This window comes from Mustela nivalis, assembly GCF_964662115.1.
Source record: "Mustela nivalis genome assembly, chromosome: 19".
NCBI lineage: Eukaryota > Metazoa > Chordata > Mammalia > Carnivora > Mustelidae > Mustela > Mustela nivalis.
Window position 1 is genome coordinate 23,683,426 of NC_139038.1, and position 26,191 is coordinate 23,709,616.

The window sequence follows — 26,191 nt, forward strand, 5'->3', positions numbered from 1 at the left end:
TAAAATGTCCACCACATGTAAAATAGTAAAAGCTGGTTATGAAACATAACTTAAACTTTGATCCCAAGTTGTTGGTTTTAAGTGTGTGTGGTGTTTGTATAAAAAGTCCATAAAGTTACATACCTAAATCTCAGCAGTGACAAGATTACAGGTGACTATTTCCTTTTCTCTGTAGCCTTCTATAATTGCCTACATTTTTTTGCAGTAGGTTTTAACTTTTATACTTGGGGTAAATAATATATTATCCATTTTCTTTTTTTTTTTAAGATTTTATTTATTTATTTGACAGAGATCACAAGTAGTCAGAGAGGGAGGCGATGGGGAGGGTGGAAACAGGCTCCCCACTGAGCAGAGAGCCTGAGGTGGACCTCGATCCCAGGACCCCGAGATCATGACCTGAGCCAAAGTCAGAGGCTTAACCCACTGAGCCACCCAGGCGCCCCTTTATATCATCTATTTTCTGTAAAGGTTAGTTACCAGGGTAATGTCTCCAATAGCCAGGAGACTAGGGGGGTTACTTAAAGGAAAGGTGGTATGAACAAGAGATATTCATTCCTCAATAAAACCCACCTCCTCCTTTCACTCCACATTGGAGTTGTAAATATTTTGCCCAAAGAAACTAATTTTGCCCAGTGTTATGGAGAAAAACACCAATTCATTCACCTGGAGCCAATTTCAGGGAGCTCTGGTTTCATGGCAGCCTGCAGAGCACCTGGTAGAATAACGGAAATTCAAGTCTCAGAAAGGGCAGAATGATGCTTCCTTCGGGCCTTCCAGAAAGCCTCTTCTGTTCCAAATCCCTCCCTCTCAGCTCGGAGGGCTGGAGAGGACTCAGGTGTCTCCAATGGGAGAGGGCAGGGTCACATCCTGTTTTCTGCTATAAAAAAAAAAAAGGAGGCGCCCACCCACCTACCTGGCTGATTTGATGATACATTTGGTCATGGCGTGCAGACAGAAGGGAGCGTGTGGGAGCCCCTCAAGCTGGTTTAGAGCAGATTGGAGGTGAGTAATCCTGACAGTAGAGAGAGGGGACACAATGGCCTTATCTGTTGGAATTCATTCCTCCTTAATCCTCTCTAATCCCCTTTTAGCACCTACAGGTCACTTTCTTTATTCTTCATCCTTGTGACTTCAGTGAACTCAACAGGTGCTTTTCAGTTGGGAGATCCTGTCTTCCCAGGTATGCCTGTTGGGTGAGGGGAAATGCTCTTAGCATCTCTAAAACAGGTTGCAACTCGATAGCTAGGGAACCTGAATACGGCTCAGACAATCTCGACTCACCCCTTTCTTACATTGATCAAGTCAGAAGATTTTTCCATTGCTCTCCTATGGCTTGCTATACTAGCTAAACAAAAGATCTTGCAAAACACCCATACTACTGGGGCACCTGGGTGGCTCAGTGGGTCAAGCCACTGCCTTCAACTCAGGTCATGATCTCAGGGTCCTGGGATCAAGCCCCACATCGGGCTCTCTGCTCAGTGGGGAGCTTGCTTCCCCTCCTCTCTCTGCCTGCCTTTCTGCCTACTTGTGATCTCTCTGTCAAATAACAAAACAAAACAAAACAAAAACACCCATACTACTTTCTACTCCCTCATTACCTCAAGATTTATGGTATCTATCTAAAGAACAGTGAAACACAATATTAAGCCCCCATCTTCAAGAGTAGTCATTTTCAAACCCAAACTTGTACTTAAGGAAAGCATCAGCATAACAGACAAAACTGAAGTTGTTCCACTCATAAGAGATTTTCAAACTTTCACCTGAGTGAGAGGATGTAAAGTAGCAGATTATAAGTAGAATTTAGCCTTTAAAAAAAGGCTAAAAAAAGAATTTAGCCTTTAAGAAGTGTCCTTTGGCTTACATGGGGCATTTCATTTGAAGTTTACTTAAGTAATCTCTACACTCAATGTGGGGCTCGAACTTCCCGCTCCAAGATCAAGAGTCCCACATGCTCTTCCCACCGAGCCAGCCAGGTGCTCCATGTAGGGTTTTTTGTGGGGTTTTTTGTTTTTTTTAAACTGCAAGTTCAAAAGTGTTTAGACAGAACATTTCTTCTCCAGTTCTTCACAGACCTACCATCCCCACCTCCATCAGCTCTGCTGTCAAGGTTCTAGACTGGTCTCTGTATGCGTGGTTAAACCTAAGCTAGAACTTCAGAAAGTCCCAGGCATTTGATATCTTTCTTATAGTTAGTATCTTGCACAGTAAGTATATCTTTTCACCAATCTGTGAGCTCCTTGAGGGTGGGGGGGTCAAGCTTTGCCTCTCAAAAATGGTACCCTTCCTTGATACCTATTGGAGAAGAGGTCCTCCATATCCTTCTGGAGGAATCCTGTCTCCTACAGCTCAGATATACTCCAGTTGCTTCCTTTTCTCTTCAGGTACTGTCATTTGCAATGAAAACAGAATGGTATTGGAATTTCCAAGCAATCTGGGCGCCGAAAAATGGCATGCATCTGTGGTGGGTAGGTCATGTGGATATTCTTACCTTGGTCTTAGTAGGAAGGCCTGGGCTCAAGGCTAGCCCCATTTTTCAGGTGAACAGAATACACGCTCGGGAGCAACTGGCATCCAATTACCACGATGCCCTAGGGGTCTCTGATTTGCATGATACCACCAAGAGTGGAAGACCTTGTCTTTCCTCAGAAATGTGTCTTCTCTCAGAATCCCCTGGGAATTCTTTAGTTGCAAATCACAGCATCTCTCAAAGCTTGGGTCCTATCACCAGATGGGACAATAAAACGTGAAGTGGTTTGAAATCACTTAGAAATGGATTGGCAGGACTGGCTATATAGCTCTGGTTTACTTTCCCACTGAAATGTACTTTTTGGCTCTTTGCTCTGGCTTCTGTAGATCCCATTAGTTTTAAATCATGGAACTGCATTTCCATCCTGGACTCAGAAAAGCTCACCCTGAATGTCCCATATGAGACCTGTACCAAGAGAGTGGTAAGTAATAGCTTTGAAGAGTGATTTGGGAAAGAGTAACCTAGTGGTTACTACTAGTAACCCTACTAATTAAGGGTATAGGCTTGAGAGTAGAGCTTTTATTCTCAACCAGGGTTGTTCAATGTCCTTAAGCATTGGGACATTGGTTGGTTGGTTTTGTTTTGTTTTGTTTTGTTTTTTGTTTTGTATTGTTTTGTTTTTGCTTTCTGTTTTGTCTGCCCAGGGAATATTTGGTAGTGTTTGGAAACATTTTGAAGACCTTATTGGCTGCCACAACTAGAGTGGGGGGGCTGTCTGTACAAGTTGAGGTTGCAGCTCAATAGCCCACATTTGCCCAGGGGGCCCCCTCTGACAGGGATTTCAGGCCTGAAATGCCAATAACGCTGAGGTAGAGAAATCCTGAAGTTGGAGCTTTGGTGTGAGTCCTGGCTTTGCCACTATCTAGTTGTGATCTCTAGCAAGTGAGCTAATCTTTCTTTGCTTGGCACCCTCTTCAAAGGGTATCTAAAGATGAATGATAAGATGCAGATGAAAAACCTGGCACAGCAACAAGATAGAACAAACGCTCAAAAGGAGCTATTTTGATCTGTAACCTCCATGGGAAAGGGAAGGCTATTTTGGTGCTGGCAAACAGAACTGCTATGCTATAAAAACAGGTGTGGGAAGGAAAACAGCAGCTGAGCAATAGGGTTTTCTCCATTGCCAAGCAACGGTATTGCCTAATCAGGGTTATTGGGAGCAGTAAAAGAAACCCGTCAAGCAGTTCTCCAGCTTGTATGCAAAGACTCCCTTGGGGAATTGGGAAAGTATAGACTTAGTTCCTTTAGTTCCTTTAGTTGATGACTTAGGTCTGAGATACACGGTAGAAATCTGCATATTTAACTGACCACTTCATCTAATTACACGGTGAGGATCTTCAGTAATTTTTCCCTTTCTGAAATAGCCCTTAGCAACTTGGGAGCTTAGGGTTGATTTCCTGTAGATCAAGGGTTTGCAAACTAAAACCTGGGGATGGGCACATTTAGCTCATGGTATGCACGTGTGCATGTGTGTAATGGTCCTTGAGCTAAGAATGGTTAGGTTTTTAAGGACTTAAAGTACATGCTAGAAATCATATGTGGCCTAAGATGCCTAAAATATTTACTGATATTTTATAGAAAAAGGGTGGCTCTCCCTTACTTGAAACTCTGACTTTCCTAAACCAGGGGAAATACCAAAGTTGGCTCTGTCCAGCACCCGGAGCAATGACTGCTATGTAGGTGCTCAATACATGTGAGAATGACTTGGGTAGAGACTCCAAATTAGCTAGAACCATGATATTCAGACAAAGGTAAATGTCAAGAATTCAAAAATAGAACTCCAATCCCTGAAGCTCAAGGAGCTATTTGCTGCCAAGACCAGCGTCTTCCTGGGATATCTAAAAGGGCTAGTTGTAGAGTCTGTTGATAGAGCAATGAGGTACCTTCCAGAACCTGTGATATTGGTAACCTCAAGTTGGACTACTCAGCTGGGTCCAATGGTATCACAGATTTGGCTTTCCCACGGAGGTCCCAACACTTACTCTTCTTATCGTGCCATTTACACACAGCATGGGCAGCACCTGATAGCCATCGGTCTCCTGGACAACACTACTGCTTTACCATCTACGACTTTCATATATCACATCAGATGTCCAGTTGCACAAGCAGAAGAAACCCAGGAGCATGCCGGATCCACTATCTGCACAAAGGATTCCATGTCTGTGAGTGAAGCAGGGTGACTGCTTCTCATGGCTACTGCAGGGGGAATGTGCTGGTCTACACAGAGCTGGGGTTTGGAACTGGGTCAGGCTTACCATTCTGTATTCAACTACTAACTTGTTGGGTGGCTTTGGATTGATTTCTTAACCACACTGAACCTTTGATTCCAGGTCCAAAAGAGGGGGCAATAATATCTCAAAGGGTGGTGATAAGAATTGAGAGGGTATATACAGTCCTCAGAACATCATACCTGGTAGTAGAAAAGATTTCATTGGTAGCTGCAGTCATGTTAATAATAATCGTTCAGCAAATGGAATAGCTATCATGTCCCAGGTTCTTTGCCAGATGATAGTATATAGTTATAAAGCACAATATTCCAATCACCTATTTAGGACGTTTATAGTCTAACCTAACAAATATTGTTAATGGACAACTAAAATACATTCATGTTTTGTTAGAACAATGATAGAACTGCGTGGTTTGACCTAATTATTGATTCCTATGCATGAAGGTAAAAAAAATGTGCACCTAAGAATCCACTGTCTTAACTTAGAACTGGAAGGGAGCTTAGATCTTCCAATCAGAAGCTCAGGGTAGTTTTCACAAGTGGGCCTGTGCGTTTTCTTACTATGCCCACTATCAGGCCTCTTAGTGTAAGAACTGCATAGCAGTTGCTCTGGGCATCTTGCACATGCTGTCAGGTAGTGGGATTTCAGAAACTTGCTCCTCTAAATCAAGACCTCACATCATGGTTTCTTTTTTTTTTTTTCAGTTTACCTTCAATGTTCTTCCAGACATGGCTGAAAATTCGGTATGGAAGTAACTTTTTAAATTACCTAAGTAACTTTACTTATATAGTGAAAGTAACCGAACTTGAATCCTGATTTTAAAGTATTAAGTATAGGATGCCTGGATGGCTCAGTCAATTAAGTGTCAGCCTTCCACTCAGATCATGATCGCAGGGTCCTGGGATCGAGTCCTGCATTGGGCTCCTTGCTCAGCTGGGAGCCTGCTTCTCTCTCTGCCTGCAGTTCCTGCTGCTTATGTGCACACTTGTTCTCTCTCTCTCTCTGACAAGTAAAACCTTAAAAAATAAAAAATGAAATAAAACATTAAATAGACAAATAGTCTCGGGGTTAAGATGAGCACCAGCCCTCTAAATGAAACTTGTGTCTTTATGATTCCAAGACTCTGCCGAGATGGATCATGGAGATTGGTGACGGTGCAAAAGTCCAAACTCTGACTTTGCAGGAGGCTGTGACCCGAGGATATAGTATCTTCTTCGACGAGAAACAAAAGCTGAGCATCCAAATGCCATTCAATGCCATCGGAGTGACTGACTATGTGGTAGGTGTGAATCTCCTTGTACCACCACCCAGCACAGACCAGTATTTCTAAGTCCAAATGTCCTCTCAACCATGTGTTCATATGCACTGAGAATACAACTGATTTAACAGGCATCTTAATGTGCTAAGCCCTGCACTGAAAACTAAAGATGCAAAGGTGAATAGAACAGATTGTTCTTCCAATAGATGAATACTGATTCTATAATGTGATAGGAGGTGGTACTAAATTCTTCTATGAATTAAGGTGTTCTGTTTTATCATTTTCCTATAATATGGTTCTACTGTAGGAATTGGTGCTTTGGGGGGCCAGCGACCAAGACATGAAGTTAATGAGTTAATGTGCCAAAGTACTTGGAACAGGTCTTGGCACCTAAGAAAGCACTTACACGTCCGCCATCTTAACAAGAACAGCCCTGTTAGTCATTGATTATAAATGTGCGGGTGGAGTCCTACAAACACTTTCTCTGAATGCTGTTACCATAAAATCAGCTTTTGCTCACATCTGCCTAGCAATAGGTCCTATCAGTAGACAACACTAATTTGCCAGACGTTACGAAATACAAGATTTTAAAACTAGAACACCTGACGAACAGTCCCTAGGCAGAATGCTTAAATTCTACTCGGACCAAAATAGTGTCAATACTTAAGCATATGTTTGCTCTGACAATTCTTCCAGCATTGGTTAGATATTCAAGTAAACAGATGTCTTTAAAACTGTTTCTACCCCAAACCTCACGCTCAGCAAGGCAACAGGCACCTCTACACTGCGCCTCTGAAGTTGATACAAGAATCTATTGGGCAGAAGCTCATCTTAACAACACGAGTGCTTTGTATATCAGGTAAGGCCCTAGGAAAGGGCATCTCCGTTGTGGGAGACACTGTTCCGGGGCCTTAAAGCTGATCACAGACATCGTGTCGGCCATTCCTTCTAGATCCCGTGAACTGTAATGCCACACATGTGACGGTCACCATACCGGAGTTTCCTTGGAAGTTGACCTCTGTGAGCTTTGAAAACAGGAGCTTTGCTCTAAGCCAGCTGCATGACCATGGGATTTATAAGGAAGAATCCAAGGGCTTGAGATTGCACTTCAGCAAAACCCTACTCAAAATCAAAGTATGTTCCAAGCATGAACTTTATGGAAGCCTAGCTGGAAGCACAGTTGACGGCTTGACCATAAATTCTTTTTTTTTTTAAATATTTTATTTATTTGACAAAGATCACAAGTAGGCAGAGAGGCAGGCAGAGAGAGGGTGGGGGTGGGAGGAGTAGGCTCCCTGCTGAGCAGAGAGCCTAACGTGGGGCTTGATCCCAGGACCCTGAGATCATGACCTGAGCCCAAGGCAGAGGCTTAACCCACTGAGCCACCAGGGACCTTGACCATAAATTCTTAATTATCCATATAATGGATTCAAATTCTGGAAGGCCTCATTTGATCACTTTGCCTAAGTGAATTTTTAAATAACTGAAATTCACTCTCAAACACCAAGCCTCTTTGAGCCACTGCAATGGAAGTTTTCTTGTGTGTGGTTTTTTTTTTCCCCCCTCCATTCATTGCACTGCTTTTAAGTTGCTAATGATGACCCTCTTATAACCTATTTTTAATAGGGCAGCTTGATCCAAACAAAACTGTCCTCAATTGTTCTTACTGAGGCCATTCTTAACAGATGCAGTTGCCAGGGAGAGCAGAGAGTAATCTTGTGTCGGGGTAAGGGGTGGTTTGCAGTAACATCTGACAACATTTGCAGAGTCCTTTTTACTCAGACCTGGCTTGGCCGAGTACTCAGCTCTTTGGAATCTGATCTGTTAATTCAGGCTTCGGTATCTAATACAAAGAGCATGCAGAGCTGGGTATTTCAGGGCATGAGTTTAAAGCAATAAATTTCCTGCCTAGGAAAGCATCCTGATCTGGAGAAGTGATACGCTCTCTCTTGTTCTGGTTTAAAGGGAAACCCGATTAATTCTGGAGGGTGCCCTACAGGTATTCAGTGTACTTCCTTCCTGCCTCACTGTGGGCTTTGCTGGGCCCACATGGCTGCAGCTGCTCATCGACATTCTTGTCTCCTTTCAGTCCTCTGAAAAATGCCTACCCCATCAGTTCGACTTAGCTTCACTCAAGCTGACCTTCACCTTCAAACGTGAGACTGTATCAATGGTAGTTTATCCTGAGTGTGTCTGTGAGTCACCGGTTTCTGTAGGTAAGAAATCTCTTCTCCCTCAGCTCTTGTGTATAGGGGAAAACATACAGCGTTTCAGACTCTGTATTGCTTACATTGTGAGGAAACTCATCAGATCAGAAACCTCAGTGTAGCTGCCATGAACAGAGCCCTAAGAAGATAGTATCTCCAAAATATATATACGGGTAGATCTCACTATAATGGATCCATGTTTAAGTAGCCAGGATATATTCTGCATTAGGAGCCTGAGCCCATTATCTAAATAAGATTGATTCCAACCTGTAGTCAGAAGGACTACTAAAGTTTAAAGGACATCACCCAAATGCCTACAAATTGCGTAAGGATGTGGAATAGGTGGTTTTGTTCAGTATTGGCTCTGTCTCTGTGCTTACTTATTTACCATATCACATCAGGCCAATGGGAAAAACTAGTTCCTGCATCAACTAACCACCCCTCACCTATTCCTTTCCTCAAACCACTCAGGATTTGCGAGACTTGAAAGAAGATACATAATGACACAAGACATTGCACTTGAAGCCATAATCTGACCCTTAACTCCCTTTAGCCCCTCAGAGTTTTCTCACAGTCCTCTTCATCTGGACTTGAAGGTTGGTAGAGGACCATTAATATGGCAGACATGTTTCTTTAAACTCTTAACACCATCTAGTTATAGGTGACCTGTGCAACCAAAATGGGTTTATGGATGTCAAGGTCTACAGCCACCAAACAAAACCAGCTCTAAACTTGGATACCCTCAGGGTGGGGGACTCAACCTGCCAACCTACCTTCAAGGTTCCATCTCAAGGGCTGACAGTATTTCATATCCCCCTGAGCAGATGCGGAACAAGACATAAGGTGAGTACCAGCAGACTTCGAGGTGTTAAGACTGGACTATAAGATCACTGGTCACCCACTTCTAACCTTCCTCTAATTTTAAGTTCAAGAATGACAAAGTCATCTACGAAAATGAAATACATGCTCTCTGGGCGGATCTCCCTCCACGCACAATTTCCAGAGATAGTGAATTCAGGTGTGATGAAATTGCTACTTCTTAAGCTCCACGTTAGGTTAAAGCAGTCTTCTAACCTAAAGTTCTTCTTACTACTTGGCCCCTCCCCACATTCATTACAGAATGACTGTGAGGTGCCATTACAGCAGAGATGACCTGCTAATAAACACTGATGTCCAAAGCCTTCCTCCTCCAGTGGCCTCTGTGAGGCCAGGTCCACTTGCCTTGAGCATGCAGACCTACCCAGGTGAGCCATCATAACCTAAGACACCCCGCTTAAATACTTTCAGAGAACTCTGCCCCAACCTGAGCTTTCTGATGCTGCCAGACTAATGGAATAGTAATGATGCTTTAGCTCATACTGCAACCATCAACAACTTGCGCAGTGAAGATGTTCCTATTCCATTTCAGACCAATCTTACCTTCGACCTTATGGGGACAAGGAGTACCCTGTGGTGAGATACCTCCGCCAACCAATTTACCTGGAACTAAGAGTCCTTAATAGGGCTGACCCCAATATCAAGCTGGTCTTAGATGACTGCTGGGCAACATCCACTGTGGACCCAGCCTCACTTCCCCAGTGGAATATTATCATGGATGGGTAGGTATTCTCCACCCATAAGGTAGCTCCGTTAATGAAAAATTACCAGCGAAAGGGTACCTACCTGGCTCAGTCAATAAAGCATGAGACTCTTGATCTCTGGGTTATGAGTTTGGGCCCCATGTTGGGGGTAGAGATTACTTTTAAAAAAAAAATCTTAAAAAAAAAAAAGTGACAGTGAAGAGGAAATAAAACCCTCCTGGGTTCAGAAGAGCACGGTCACAAAGGCCCTGATCTTTGTCTGTGTTCATTAGTAACCAGTCTAACTGCCTGGGACATACTAGGCACTCAGATTAGTAGGAAGAATTAAGCCAATATAAAAACTACATATAAAACTTGAGACTCCTGATAGGCTTACCTAGCAAACTAATCAGTACTTAAATTGTATTACTATGTTAGAAAAATAGAACTAATATGTACAACTCATGACTGGATATTGTTGGGTAGACCACATCAGAAAGTATATTAAATAAAAGGCACAGGTAGAAGGTAGAACAGTTCACAAGGTGTTAGAATACATTTGGCTGAATTTGGGCAATTGTTGAGTCAAACTTGGGGTGGGGGGGTAGGGAATAACATTGCTGATGTTCTGCCCTGGTGTGTGCCTCCCAGCTGTGAATACAATCTAGACAACCACAGAACTACCTTCCATCCAGTTGGTTCATCTGTGACCTATCCTAATCACTATCAGAGGTTCGATGTGAAGACCTTTGCCTTTGTATCCGAGGCCCAAGTACTCTCTAGCCTGGTAAGCAATTAAGTCCCCTGGGACAGACTGAATGTGAGTGCATCAGTTCCACTCGACTCTTCTATCTCCAGGTCTACTTCCACTGCAGCGCGTTAATCTGCAATCAACTCTCTCCAGACTCCCCTCTGTGTTCTGTGACTTGCCCTGTGTCATTCAGACACAGGCGAGGTAAAAACTTCAAGTCTTCCTTACCATGAGCCCTCAAAGCAAGCCTTATCTTCTCAGAACTGGAAACCTTAAGTCAGGCTGTGGAGAGCCTGACTGCCTCAGTCAGTAGAGCCTACAACTCTTGATCTTGGGCTGCTAGTGGGTACCAATGAGTGTACAAGTCATATAAAATGAAAAAAAAAAAAAAAGTGGGGGGCTTTATTGGGACTCTTTATCTTCTAAGAAGTGTTCTCAGGTTTCTTGTTCCAAGAAACCTCAGGGAGGACTGCCTCCCTGCCCATAGGATAAGGCTGAGATGGCAAGTTCTGGATCAGACTATGAGCAAGTCTGGTTTTGCACATGGACTGGAGCCTGATCTTCTGCACAGGTGACTCTGCAAAGTTACTCTTGCAAAGTCTGGGTAGACTGGGAACTTAATCTTCCTGGGGATATTTCTGGAGAGTTTATTCTGTTTTTACAGTAAAGTATATGCCCTCCTACAAAGGTTGGAGAGGCAAAACCCTACATAGAGCAGGGAACTCGGCAGAGATGTTGTCTAAGTTCATCGACACACCTCTCTCTGGGTCACTACTCCCAAGGTCAGATACTAACTCCAATCTCTGTCCCCAGCCACAGGTACCACTGAAGAAGAGAAAATGATAGTAAGTCTCCCGGGACCCATCCTCCTGTTGTCAAATGGCTCTTCACTCAGAGGTATGGATTTAAAGCCTAGGGCACTTCCTGGACTCAAGTTCTTGGCTTTGTTAAATTTAACCATGCACAAATAATACATGCCTATGGTAATCCTAAATAATAAAAGAATGAGTCTCTCTTCCTAGCCATAACTCTAAGTTTCTTGTGTACTCTTCCAAAAACCCCCCTTAAAAAAAAATCTTCTAATGCAAGTGAAAACATCATTATCACATATTCTACCTACTTGCTGTAAATTTTTTTTTATTTGTTTTGAAGCATTTAATCTGCACAGAGAACTACCTCACTGCTAACAGCTATATAGGATTCCATCCACATGGCTCTGTCTTAACCACAGTCTTTATTCATGGGTGTCCAGGTTATTTCCAATTTTGTCACTAATGCTCCAGTAGAATCCTCCTCTTAAATCTTTGCCGACTACACAAATCCAGGATAGCTTTTTTTTTTTTTTTAAGATTTATTTTAGAACACAAACTGAAGGGGCAGGGAGAGGGGGAGAGAATGTCAAGCAGATTTCGGTTGAGCCCAGATCCCATCCTGGGAGCTCTAACTCAAGACCCTGAGATCACAACCTGAGCCAAAAGCAAGAGTCAGACACTTAACTGACTGAAACACTCAGGCACCCCTGGGATATCTTTCTAGAAGTGAACTATTCAATCGGAAGGCATGTGACTTACTCCTGCCAAACTTCATTCTGTACTAGGTTGTGTTCTTGTTAATATCTCCTATCTTGATCCCAGCTGGTCTTAATTACAGACCCATAATTTGAAAGTAAGTGGCCTTAAATCCCTAACAACCTGCAAGAAACCATGCACTCGGGATCATTTCTATTAGTGCCATAATGTTAAGAAGGCTGAAACAGTAAGGTTCTTTTCGGGTGTCAGTTCATCTGATTGTAGAAGGAAAAGAAGCAAGGAGGAGGTGGGAACAGCTGTGGGAGCAGAGCAGCGAGAGGTGGAGGTTGGCTCCAGGAGTAAGACTGTATACCTTGTTATGAGCTTCCCAAATGAGCCCTGTGAGGCTTCATATCACTTCGCTGGGCAGCCTCAGACTTTAACTTAGGCCTTTTGATTTTTAATGATCTTAAGACTTGAATGTCTCCTTCCTTCCCAGATGCTGTGGACTCGAAACAGCCCAAGGCTGCCGGATATGTTGCTTTTAAGACTATGGTGGTTGTGGCTGCCTTAGCAGGCCTGCTGGCAACTCCAGGTCTCATTAGCTACCTCCGCAAGAAAAGAATCATGATGTTAAATCACTAAGGATTTTCAAATAAAGTGGTTGAATGAAGCAAGCTGCTTGCTCTTACCTCATTAACCTTACATGGAGTTCAAGGATGGCTTCTCGGGGTCACACTCGGTAGAGGTCATGTAGAACCTCTCCACCATCCTAATGGGCTTTGGCTGTGTAGATAAGAATAAGGAAATTCAGGACTTAATTGTTTCCTGTCATTCAGCTTTCTCTGACCTCCACTCCCCAAACTGGCTGAGCTGGAAAACTGAACCAGCAGCAGGTCTTTGCTCCAGGCCCCCTCTGGGGCTGCCTTCAGGCGACTCATCTTTCACTCCTCCATTCACATATGCAAGATGTGGAGATGAAAGCTCACCCTTCGTCAGGGGCACGATTTCCCTTCCCTAGAAGGGCAGGGTAAAGAGGTGTTCCCAAGGAATTAATCTAGCGTTCTGCTTCCATATTTCCTAACTCAAATTACTCTGAAAGAAACTTTGCCTGAGAACTTCAAGGTTTTCAGTTACATTGTTCCCTGAATTCATCATGCAATTCGAGACCAGCAATCTCCCTAGGGGAATGGAAATGAATAAAGGTTCTGGTTTTCTGAGGTGCAGTTACAGCATTCCTACTCTCGTTAAGACTCCACAGCTGGACACCAGCCCCTTAGCTGAGCCTGGAGAGTGGCTTTCCCACTGCCTACATGCGATTATTCGTTCCTTCTGTGTCTTTTCCCCCTCAGGGTCCCCCAGCTTCTACATCGCAATTACATCAAAAGGACTAGTGTTTGCTTCCCACTGTAGCTCTTAACAGACTATGTTCAAGGTAATACAGAAATGAACTCGCTTGTATCCTTCAACTAGAAAAAGCATAGATTGTACAAGAGCTTTGGCTAGGAAAAAAATCTCAAAAAGCTTTAAAATATCTGTACGGGGCTAGGAGGTAAAAACGAAGTCTTCAGTGTGTTGGGAACTTTTTTCGGAGTAGTCATAGTCTCGCTTTTTTTTTTTTTTTTTAATTTTTTATTTATTTTCAGCATAACAGTATTCATTGTTTTTGCACCGCACCCAGTGCTCCATGCAATCCGTGCCCTCTCCAATACCCACCACCTGGTTCCCCCAACCTCCCACCCCCCGCCCCTTCAAAACCCTCAGGTTGTTTTTCAGAGTCCATAGTCTCTCATGGTTCACCTCCCCTTTTTAAAATTTGAAGAATGTTAAATATACTGTAGCTCTTTTTTTTTTTAAGATTTTATTTATTTGACAGAGATCACAAGTAGACGGGGGGGGGGGGGGGGGGGAGGTGTTGCAGGCTCCCCGTTGAGCCTGAGCTCATGACTGGAGCCAAAGGCAGAGGCCCAACCCACTGAGCCTCCCAGGCGACCTATACTGCAGCTCTTTGATATGCATTCTGCCTCCTCTCCCAATACACCTTTTCATTCTAAATTATTTGACTACATTTATACAGTAAAATTCAGCTTATGGTGTGGGGAAGGAAACTATTCACATTGTGTGAAAGCTCTGGTCTTTCTAGAGTTCTAGGAGTCAAAAGTTCAAGTTAGTCATCAAAGCCATTCTTGGGATATTGCTTTAGAAGGGAATAAAGCCTTAATTTGATAATGATAAATGGTCTTGGAGTCAAGCTTTTCTGTGACTGACCAGGCACAGTGTTCCACATTAGAGCCAGAAAACCCGCGTATGTTGTACTTTTTAAAATGGCATTTAAATTTGGCCACTTAAGGGGCTTCCTGATCCCCAATGATAGGCTAAATAATGACCACCCCAACAGGTCCACTTCTTATTCCCCAGAATCTGAATATTCTCTTTACTTGGTTCCAAATGGACCTTGCAGATGTGCCCGAGAGTCCTGACACGGGGATATTATCCAATAAGACCCAATCACAAGGGTCCTTATAAAAAGGGCAGAAGGATCAGAGTCAGAAGATGTCCCGATGGAAGCAGAAATCAGAGTGATGGGGGTCACAAGCCATGGAATGTGGGGAGCCAATATTAGCTAGGGATGGCAAGGAAATGGGTCTCCACTAGAACCTCAAGGAACACAGTTCCACTGCCCCGTTTTGGACTTCTGAATTCCAGAGTTGTGAAATAACCTGTATTTCAAGATGCTAAGTTTATATGAATTTGTTACAACAGCAATAGGTAATAAATACAAACTCTAATGAGTCCCTAAAGGCATCACTTTGCTGGAAATGCACACAGTTTACAGAAGAGCAACATAGGCCCTAGAGTAGCTTATCCAAGATATATGATCTTGATGAAGGAGCTGGAGCCTCTCTTCTCCAGGTTGGTCTGTTTGTGTATGGTCACAAGTCAGGATCACGGTGACCTGGCCTCCAGCCTGTCCCCACAGCAGGGCTTGGTTCTGATGTTTGCCACAAATGCTGGGACAGAACTTGGGAGAAAAGCTAAGCCAACTGTGGAGCAACTGCTGGGATGAACCCTTGTTGCCATGGAAGCCAGGAACAAGTACAATAAGTGACTGACTCAAGTTATGCTCTCAACTTCCAAAGGTTCACATCCTCCTACTGTACGTGGGAGAGGCAACCTTGTGCTATAGGGAGAGAGGGAGCTCAAATCCCGAGAGACTGCTCCCTCACCAAACTCATGTTTGCAATCTTGCTTATGCAGTAGGGATGAGCTATAGTTGTAACAGGTCCCAGGAGGTAGATGAGGGGTGTGTGGATTCTAACACTCGACGCAACAGTTTGAACAGCAAAGGTTACAGGAGCTGGGAATGGACCTACATGCCTTGGGAAGGCCCCTGTCATGTTGAACTTTCCTTCCCTGCCCCGATCTGCTGACTCAGGCAGTTTCATGAAATTTGTCAAGTTCTAGAATAAGAGTTGTGTTTGGGTTCTGGATATATGTCGCTCTTGCTATGTGACCTTAGGCAGGTGGAACAATCTCTGAGCCTATTTCCACATCTTTAAAATGAGAATAAAACCTATTTTGATAAAAACAAAACAAAAAACTTATTTTGGGGGCACACAGATGGCTCAGTCAGTAGGACATGTGACTCTTGATCTTGGGGTTGTTGGTCTGAGCCCCGTGTTGAGTGTAGAGATTACACAAAGTCTTAAAAACAAAACCTACTCTGAAAGCACGTGAGGGTTCAATGAGATAGTCAGTAGTCAAAGTCTTAGTGTCTGAGCTGCCCAGTCAGCACTGCAGCCATCTAAATAAAACCTCAGGGGAAAAGTATAAGCAACTGAGGGTTGGATAAAGCTATGTGCTAGGTGAGAGATTCTTAATCAGGCACATATTTCGAAAAATATACATGTCCTGACCCTACCTACTAAACTAGAACCTTTAAAGAGAGGGGTCTAAGCATGTTTGGGCTCTGAAGCCATATAATAGTCCCCAAATATCTATGTCCTAATCTCAGAAACCTGTGAATGTTCCCTTCCATGGGAAAAAGGGACTTTATGTACATGATTAATTTAAGGATCCTGCATGGGGAAATTCTCTGGATCACCCAGGTGGGACCTAACTGCAGTCACAGGGATCCCTATAAGAGGGAGACAGGGTGAGATCTGGCGACAGGAAGGGAAAGGTAATGTGATGATGGAGGCAGGGACTGGAGTGATGCACCATGATGACAAGGGAGGGGCTACCAGCAGAGGACCACAGATGGACACCGAACTAAAGGAGTTCAGGAAAAGGACTCTCCTCTAGAGCCTCTAGAAGGGACCAGCCTCACTGGCACCTGGAATTTAGCCCAGTGAAACGGATTTCAAACCTCTGACCTCCAGAATAAATTGGTTATTTTTAAGCCACTGACCTTGTGATAATTTGTTACAGCAGCAAGAAGAAACTAATACAAGCTCCTCCAATGATTCTGACATACACCCCTGGGTAAGAATTGCTGTGTTAGACTAAGGCAGAAGCCAGCAAACTTTGTCACAGACAACGTGTTACAAACTCACACTGTTGCTCCTACACGGGGACTAACATGGGAGCAGTTTATTGTTTCAAGGGCTTGGCAGATTCAAGTTGCAATCAGCTTCATTTCTAAACCATAGTATATCCTGGTGGAATTGAAGAGTTGCTGAGAACACGAGTCCATCCTGAGATGGGAATTGAAGTTGTAACCCACTGAGGTACCAGAATTAGAATTACCTTCTACAGTGGTCACTACTGTGCCAATAAGTAGAAAATCCATGGGGTAACATTGCTTCTGGCTTGAAGGTGGTGGTGCATGGAGTAGGAAGCTACCTCACTGCTGGAGGACAGGGCATCAGCAGAAGGTAGAACGTACAGTGCCTGGCATATCCATAGTCTTGGTCATAGCAGCTTCCCCCTGATGAGTCAACAGACTCCAGTGTGTGTAGGCTGGGCTCTTGGGTAGCCTAAGTACCACTTCCTCTCTTGAGAGTAGATTTCCCTGACAGAGGTTAGAATTCTGCCTAATCTCTCCTTGACCCTGACCTTTGATCACACAACACCCAAGGAACTTTGCTTTGTGAATAAACTCATGAGTGAACTGCGACTAATAGTTGGCGTAGGCTGCTTAATCTGAAAAAGTTTCCTTCCCACTTTCTCTTCCTGTGATATTGTGATTTATAGTAAGAAATATTTATTTGGTCTTTGTCCCCCTGTAGCATAGAGCTCCTAAAACACTTGGAACTTCTTAAGTGTTGAGAGCAATTAAGCAGCCTTTTGTTACATTAATAGATGACTTTGGGAAAGCCCCTAAATAACTTAGACAAGGGGGCTGGTTGCCAGGGAAACCAATCTTGAACAGAGGGTAGAAACTTTCAGTCTCACCCCCTTGATTTCTGGGACTCGGCCAGTTGATCATGCCTATATAATGAAGCTTCCATTAAAACCCCAAAGCAGAGGGTTCAGAGAGCTTCCAGGTTGGAGAACATGTGGAGATTTGGGGAGAATGGTGTTTTCAGAGAGGACATGGAAGTTCCTTGTCCTTTCTCCATCCCTATGCTTCTCTTCCATCTGGCTGTTCCTGAGTTACATCCTTTAATAATAAACCAGTAATCTAGTAAATGCACTGTTTTTCTGAGTTCTGTGGGACACTCTAGCAAATCAATCAAACCCAATAGGGTGTCATCAGAACCTCCCACCTGTAGCCAGATCATGAGGACCACAGGTACCTGGACTTGTGACTGGCATCTGAAGTGGGGTACGGTAGGTAGGGACAGTCTTGTAGGACTGAGCCCTTAACCTGTGGTATCTGATGCTATCTCTAGGTAGGTAGTGAGAAGTGAGTTGAATTGTAGGACACCCAAATGGCACCAGAGAATTGCTTGGTGGGGTAACCCCCATACACATAGAATTGGGTCCCAGAATCCTCATTTTTCTCCCTGTCCCCTTCTTCCCTAATAAGAGAACTTTGACTGTTCTGGAATGGCATAATGTATCCCTAGGTGACACACTCTGATGGTGCTAAATAATCAAGATGAACTTTCACTTCCCTTGCAGATCAGCTACCAGGAGGCATATGTTTCTGTTCAATGAGATTTAAAGGGATATTGCAAGGGAGGCATCTGTCTTTTTCTTCCTTATTTAAAAAAAAAAAAAAAAAGTATGTAAAGCTAGCCCCTTTTCTTCCTGTCTATGGATGTGGTGGTGTGACATTGTGAGTCTTTGAGTTATGGCAGTCATCTTGTGACCATGAGGAAACAGCCTAATGACACTGAGAATGGTAGACTAAAAACATGGAAAATCTAGATTCCTGATCACTTTGTTGTGTTTCCTCAATCAACCCTGCAATCACTTGCATCTTGTTAAGAAGAAAACCACAGGACCTCAAAGGGATCTTAATACCTAATCTAATTACAGTTTTAACCTTCCCCAGAAATGAAGTCTTAACTGGTCAGTCAGGACTTTTCTAGTCAGCACTAATGAGGTAATTGTCACATGGGCCCTCCATTCCCCAAAGGAAGATGAGGTCATCTGTGTAAGACTCCCAGCCCTTCCACCTAAGGGTAAGTGACCTTGCCTAAAGCAATCTTTTCTTTAGCTAATAACGTCTTTGCTCCACCCTCATTCCTATAGAAACCTTCCATTTTCTACAACTTCTCAGAGCTCCCCTCTACACGCTAGGTGGGATTCATGACTCCATTCATAAAACCAATTAGATCTTCAAGTTTACTCAATTGAAATTTTGTTCTTTAACAATCTTTCATGTTTAGTGAGATGCTAAGGATTCCCTTTTTTTAAGGGATGTAGTTTGTTTCTTGCAGATAAAAGCATTCAAAATGATTCAGGATTAAAACAGCATTACTTTTAGGAGATCAGCTATGGCTATAGTTTGCATCTATAAGAACACACCAAGTTACATGTAAGGTTTCCTTCAGATTAATAACCAAATTTATATAAACCACAAATAAGAACAGCTTCTGTTAACAAATTTACTTTGCTTTGGCTCCCCCAAGGCGCAAGAGATCCAGAGTCTTATTCTGTTCATCTTTGGATTCCCAGAGGTCCTTATGGGAGGGAAGTGATTTCACCAAAAATATAGTACAAAGAAGCTTGATTCTGTGAAAATTAGTAAAGGGAAACCCCACTAAATGGAACCTGGAAGTGTTGGCAGGGGGAGTTCCCACACACTAACACACTGAATCAACTGCAGACCCAACAGGAAGAGACTGATTTGACTGTGAACATAGATACCACTCTTCTACTCCAGCCGGAGGAAGAGCCGCTTTCCTCATTCCCCACCGACAGCCTCTAGGCAACAGCCAATGAGAAGCCACTATACTTTTGACTCCCAGTTTTCTCTAATGGACTTTCAGTTCATAACAGCATTCCCAATTCACCCCTTCTCTCCTTATAGAAGTGAGCCTTGGGGCACCTGGGTGGTGCAGTCGGTTAGTTGTCTGAATCTTGGGTTTGACTCAGGTCATGATCTCAGGGTGATGAGATCAAGCCCTACATCAGGCTCCGCTGATCACTGTGGAGTCAGCTTGAGATTCTCTCTCTCCCTCTGCTCCTCCCACTCGTGTGCTCTCACGCTCTCTCTCAAATGAATGAATGAATGAATGAATGAATAGGTGTGCCTCTCCTTTATTCCCTGGACTTGCCTACAGTTTTGCCGCAGCTTGTTTGCCCCAGATTGCGATTCTCGTTGATTCCCAAATAAACACCTCTTCTGCTGGGAAAGTAACTGGCAGTATATTTTTGAGGTTAAGAATTCAAAGCAGAGGGATGCCTGGGTGGCTCAGTGGGTTAAAGCCTCTGCCTTCGGCTCAGGTCATGATCTCAGGGTCCTGGGATCGAGTTCCACATCGGACTCTCTGCTCAGTGGGAGCCTGCTTCCCTTCCTGCCTCTCTGCCTACTTGTGATCTCTGTCAAATAAATAAATAAAATCTTAAAAAAAAAAAAAAAGAATTCAAAGCAGATAGTATGGTCTCTTTGCTTCCATACCTGGAGATGGATCCTCCCCACTTCATTCTGTTAGGGTCAGAGGAGCAGGGAAGATGCTGTGAAGCAAGCCCCAGATGCAAGGCATGGGTCCCAGCCCAGATGCTACAGACTTACAGTGGCTGCAGGTAGAGTCATGGCTCCTCTCTGGCTTCAGGTGTGCCATCTTTAAAGAATTTTTTTTTTAGACTTTATTTATTTGACAGATGGAGATTACAAGCAGGCAGAGAGGCAGGCAGAGAGAGAGGAGGAAGCAGGCTCCCCACTGAGCACAGAGCCAGATGATGCGAGGCTCCATCCCAGAACTCTGGAATCATGACCAGAGCCGAAGGCAGAGGCTTTAACCTATTGAGCCACCCAGGCTCCCCCCAGGTGTGCCATCTTTAGAAGGAGGACTGAAGAGGGTTTCTATGGCCTTGCTACCCAAGGTGTGGTCTGTGGAAGGCTTTCCCTGGGAGCTGGAAGAAACTCAGACCTACAGACTTAGGACCTGCCTTTTAGCAGGACCCCTTGTACAGATGCATATTAACATCTAAGATGCACAAGTGCAAAGTCCCTTTCAGCAATCAGGGATGTTCGGGGCAGAGCCAGCTTCAGATTGCTAGGTGTGAGCTCCCTCTTCTGGCTCAACAAGTAAGCACCGACTTTAGGAAACCTCTCTGTTCCCTTTCCGCCTGCTGGTTTTCTGTTTGTTTTTAAGGGTTTCAGATGGGGATTGAAGCTCCAGCACCTAAGTAGGGGCATAAGGTCTCCTAGCGCAGTGTATGGGGCCTTGAGTCTCCTCTCAAGTCATGGGAAGCCAAACGACACCTAGTGTCCTCTCCAACCTAGACGGCTCTCCAATTCCCAGCTGCCAAGTAGCCCACCTTCCCTATGTCTCATCCTTGCCATTCTGCTTTAACAGAAAAGCAGGGAGAGGGGAGAAAACCAAGCCTGAGCTGGCAGCCAATGATGCTGTTCTTGTGGCACAGTCACTAGCCAGCTCTGAGACATTTGGCAAATTATTACCTGTTGGCCCAGTTTCGTCTTCTGCTGGGTGAGGAGTATGGCAGGAAGATGGAACAGACGGAACTTGCAAAACTGTTGTGAAAGGTCAAAAATGTTACCATTTTTGACAAATGTCCAGGTGTTTTCCTGATGCCATTACTATAACTGGCAGATCTAGTACAGGCCTGGCCGATTCCAACCTCATCCCAGATGAGCTCTGCTATCGTGAAGCCTGATGTTCTTAATTCTTGTCTCCATCAGGATTTCTCAACCTCAGCACTGACATCTGTGCCCAAATAATTCTTTCTGTAAAGGGCTGTCATGTGCATTGTAGGACGGTTAACAGCATCCCTGGCCTCATCCGCCACCAGGAGCATGTCAGGAGGATGCCAGGAGCAGCCCCTCTCCCAAACACACACAGTCATGAGAATCAAAAATGCCTCCACACGCTGCCAAATGTCCTGCTATATACAGGCTCTAGATTCACACCTCTCCGAATTTTCTAGTCAATGGAAAATGTTGTCCAGGGGTTTCTATGTGTAAGGTTCTAGGCTATCCAAAGTGAATATGCAGGCCTTGTTTCCATGCCCAGGGCACTGGTGGAGAGGGGGCAGGTAGGGAGGGCGGGAGAAAAGGTAAATGCAAGAGAATAGCAGCAAATGAGAGACACGTCAGTTGAGCAGGGGTATGATTTTTTGATGGTGTTGTAGCACTTTCATAATCTAGAGACCCCTTGCCTCAGTTTCCCAGACTCCAGTTGGATGCGTTCTCTTTACAGACGGAGGAAGTCAATGCACAGAGAGGCTGTCACTTGCTCAACAGGCCTGTTCCACGAGGGCTGTAAGTATAAAGAGGGTGCACAGAGCAAGACATGACTTCACAGAGGTATGAACCTGGAGCTGGACTGTGGAAGGTGGAAATCTTTTGAGGTGGGAGGGTTGGACAAGGGATGCTCCGGCATCACTGGTTTTCAACTTTTCGGCCACACATGATGGATACTATCCACCATAACGACACACCCAAGAGGCCCGCCAGATTTGTATGTAATCCCCACACCTTTCCCCCAGGAAGGCAAAGAGAGCACTTCATTAATTCATAATTGTCACAACTCTCACCAATCATTCCAGATGTGTGTGTGTGTGTGTGCACCTATTGGATCACTCACCATAAGTATATGCATGCATGCACATGTTTTGGGTGGTACCATGGCATAGGTAAGGAAAGCAGATTATTTTCAAATTCTACCCCCTCTCTCTAGCTCCACTTTTTCTCTCCCACTCAAGGAAGCACAGCAAAACCTACATGAAAGTACTCAACCTTGTGACAACTCACACCCGATCATGCCTTTGCCAGAGTGTTGCAACTTCTGGGCTGAAGCTCCTGTTTGTTTTGGGTTGTTTTTTTTTTTTTTTTAATTTTATTTATTTATTTATTTTGGGTAATCTCTACACCAATGTGGGGCTCAAACTCACAAGCCCAAAATCCAGAGTCACATGCTCCACCGAATGAGCCAGTCAGACAACCCTGAATCCTCTGGTCTATGCAGAACAGACAACAGAAGCCACACACAGTGCTAGTTGAAATGGTACCTCTTTGGGGACAACTCTAGGGAAGCCAACCATTCCCATTGTATTTAATGAAACCAGCGAAACCTGGAGTCATCTGACACAGCAGCAAAGGTTATGGATACTGTCAGAGACAGCATATATTAGGGCACGGGTCCAAATCTCATAAGGCCTCAAAGGCAGGTGGAGGAGTTGACATTGAACCACATGCTGAGTACAAGGGTGGGTTTTGCAGTCAGGCAAACTGGGCTTGCATCCCACTTGTTTCCATGGGCCCTTGACAACTTAACCGCTCAATCTGTCAGCATTTTTATCTCTAAGATGGGTAGTTGTGAGGACTGACCGAAAATGTGTATTGATTTGTAGAGGGTTTAAGATAGCACCCAACACATGGCAAAAACAGACACCTGGGGGTGCCTGGGTGGCTCAGTCGTTGGGCATCGCCTTCAGCTCAGGTCCTGATCTCAGGGTCCTGGGATCAAGCCCCGCATCGCATCGCGCTCTCTGCTCAGCGGGGGCCTGCCTCTCCCTCTCTCTGCTGCTCCCCCTGCTTGTACTCTCTGTCAAATAAATAAAATCTTAAAAAAACAAACAAACAAAACAACAACAACAACAAACAAAACAGACACCTGGACAAACTCACTGATAAATTAACATTCTAGGTGTATAAAGTCATGGTTTTCATGCTGTAAGGATAAATGACCTTTCCAAATGAGCCACACATTGAACTATGTCTAAAAGACAGGCATCTTTTGAATAATCGGGGAGTCCTAAAATTCCTTCAAGCCTGGCTGACAATAAGCCTTTCACACATTTCTGTTCCAGTCAGTTTTAAATGATGGTGCACTGTGCGTTTTGACAACTGTGCTTTATGGCCCTATTCTGGGGCAGGCGTTCTGCTGGGTTTTGTACATTATTTTACTTTGTTTGATCAGAAAAGGCCTTCGAGTTCTAGCCAATGTGATGGAGAGCCTGAATTGCAAAGCCACGATTTAGATGCCACGTTTTCTGGCAGAATTAGTCAGTTCTGCTCTAAACCTTAGTTTCACCTCTAAAATCCAGAAGCTGATGAGATATAAAAAATGAGAAGCCAGTAGAGGCAGCTTGTGATGGGTCTTACCTAAGTACAGTGGGAAAGGGAAAGCACCTTGCAGTTTGCAGAGTTTGAAGCAAGGATGTTTATGGAATCAGAAATATGTTTTAAAAAGATCTTTTGGCCACTTCTGGGACAGCATTCCATAAGATGGCTGTGTAAATCTCTCGGCACTGAAAACACTTCCAAATCTTAGATCCCCTGCCCAGACTTACACTCTAAACCAACTGTCTACTTCACACACCCTAGTAGTGTTAAAAAAGGCCTACCTGACTTAATATGAGCAAAGGAGATCTTGAATATTCACCCAGCCCCATCTCAGAAAATAGCATCCCCATCTACCTTTTGGCTCACGTTTAAAAATTTAGGTGCCATCCCATGTTCCACTTTCCTTCATCACCCACAGGCAACCAATCACCAACTGCTGCTGGCTCTCCAAATGAGGAAGGTCTTCGTACCTCCATCCTCGCGTGGCGCCATAACCATCTTCTGCAGACCTAACTGGCCTTCATCTCCTGATCCATTGGCCATGGAGTTATCTTTAAAAATCCAAGTCTGATTATGTCCCTTTAAAGTGCACCATCTTCCCGGGGCGCCTGGGTGGCTCAGTGGGTTAAATCGGCTCGGGTCATGATCCCAGTGTCCTGGGATCGAGTCCTGCATCGGGCTCTCTGCTCGGCAGGGAGCCTGCTTCCTCCTCTCTCTCTGCCTGCCTCTCTCTGCCTACTTGTGATCTGTCAAATAAATAAATAAAATCTTCAAAAAAACCAAAAAAGTGCATCATCTTCCCTTTGCTCTTTGGAGTAAATTTCTTACTCTAAGGGGCCCTGAATGATGGGCTTCTGTCTCTCTTTCATCTACCCTTTGCTCACCAGGTCCAGCCACACTGATATCATTTCTTTCCCAGTCTTTGGGCCTTTGCATCCCTGTGCCCTGTGCTGGGAACACCCACCCCCAACTCTTGGCATGGCTGTAACTTCTCATCCTTTGGTTCAGAGAAGAAATCCTTGCTTGCTCTGATGAAAGTGGCCTCCCCTGGTTGTATGTCACCCTTTTACTTTCTCCTGATATGCTTATCACAATCTACTATTTTGTTTACTGGTTGTAGCAGGTAGCCCCTAGAGTCGGGTCCATGATCCTGACCTCTGGTACACGTGCCTTTGTGTGATTCCCCTCTCGAATGTGGTTGGGACCCGCGATTGCTTCTAACCCATGGAATATGGTGAAAGTGACAAGATACATGTGATAACACATATGTGCTTATGCTACATAAGAATGTAATGCCTGCCTTGCTAAGAGAATCTCTCTCTTGGTGGCTGCAAAGATGCAAGCTGCCATGTGTGATGTCCCATATAGCCTGCAAAGAACGGGATGCCGCCAATGTGGGCTTGGATGTGGATCCTTCCCCAGTTGAGCCTCAGATGAGAACCCAGCCCTGGCAACACTGTGCTTGGAAGTTTTGCAAAGGACCTGGCTGAGCCAGGACTACTGACACACTGAAAATGTGAGATAACATATATTCTTTAAAGTCTATAGTTTGTGGGAAACTGTTATACAGCTACAGTTAATACACTTGTTAAGCGACTCTTGTGTTAGAAAGCAAACTTCTGGAGGCCAGGGACCTTTTCATTTCTCATTACTACCCAGATGGGTAGATGGCAGTAGACAGATGTGAGCAGACAATTGCATGAAGAAAAGAAAAATGTAATAAACACCAATTACTACTACTCCACGTGCTGGCACAAGAGGCAGTTCTTTTCCCTCTAAGAAGGAAAGCCACCTTTAAGGGACAGGCGTGTCTGTCATGGGATTCAGAAGTTTCCAGATTAAGGCTTTTATGTCCTGGTATCACAAGTAGCAGGCTTTATATTTTGTCTGCCCAGCAAATACTTCCTCTCCGTCTCATATTCCTTTAGTAGTATGCACCCTACCCCATGTGAAACCAGTGGGGCTTACGTAAACCACCCATGGTTCCGGCTTGAACCTATAGCCCAGCCCTGCCCCGTCACCATGGTTTACCCTCCTGACCCCTGTGACTGGTTCAGGATTGCTCACATGACCCAAGTCTGTCCAATCAGGGCCAAACCCAGATTGTGGGCCCGTGCTGTTGGACAAGAGCAGCTTCCCCACTGGGGCAGGTGCGGAGCGCTAACCGTGAGGCCGACGTACAGTCAGAGCTGCTGGGACCTCCACGTGTGCACGGCCTTAGTGGAAAGGCAGCTCACACGAGGAAAGCAGTGCTGACGGATGAAGGGAGAGAGTTGCCTCAAGATGCCGCTTGAGCCCCTGGATCCAGCAGTGCCTGAAAATCTACACCCTGGCTTTTCAGTGGAATGAAATGAACTCCCCCACTTGCCCCCACCCGCCCATTAAAGCTACTTTGGGTGGAGTGTCTGTCATGAGCCCTATTACCTGGGATTTGCCATGAAATCAATGAGAAGTAATAAGGCGATCTGATGTCTAGGGGGTGAAAGAAAGAGTAAATAAAAAAAGC

The 26,191-nt window shown here is 44.5% G+C and overlaps 1 protein-coding gene across 1 annotated transcript; it reads left to right on the forward strand.

The window, feature by feature from the left end:
* Window positions 1-940: 940 nt before the first annotated feature.
* ZP2 (zona pellucida glycoprotein 2) lies at window positions 941-12,683 on the forward strand (the record flags this gene model as incomplete). Its single annotated transcript, XM_082713073.1, has 18 exons — window positions 941-1,002; window positions 1,092-1,180; window positions 2,382-2,465; window positions 2,854-2,948; window positions 4,321-4,689; window positions 5,460-5,498; window positions 5,876-6,034; window positions 6,776-6,872; window positions 6,966-7,147; window positions 8,103-8,229; window positions 8,876-9,063; window positions 9,147-9,238; window positions 9,340-9,464; window positions 9,629-9,818; window positions 10,431-10,566; window positions 10,638-10,734; window positions 11,344-11,427; window positions 12,538-12,683. The coding sequence occupies 18 exons, from the start codon at window positions 941-943 to the stop codon at window positions 12,681-12,683; spliced, it is 2,361 nt and encodes a 786-aa protein (XP_082569199.1).
* Window positions 12,684-26,191: the final 13,508 nt, after the last annotated feature.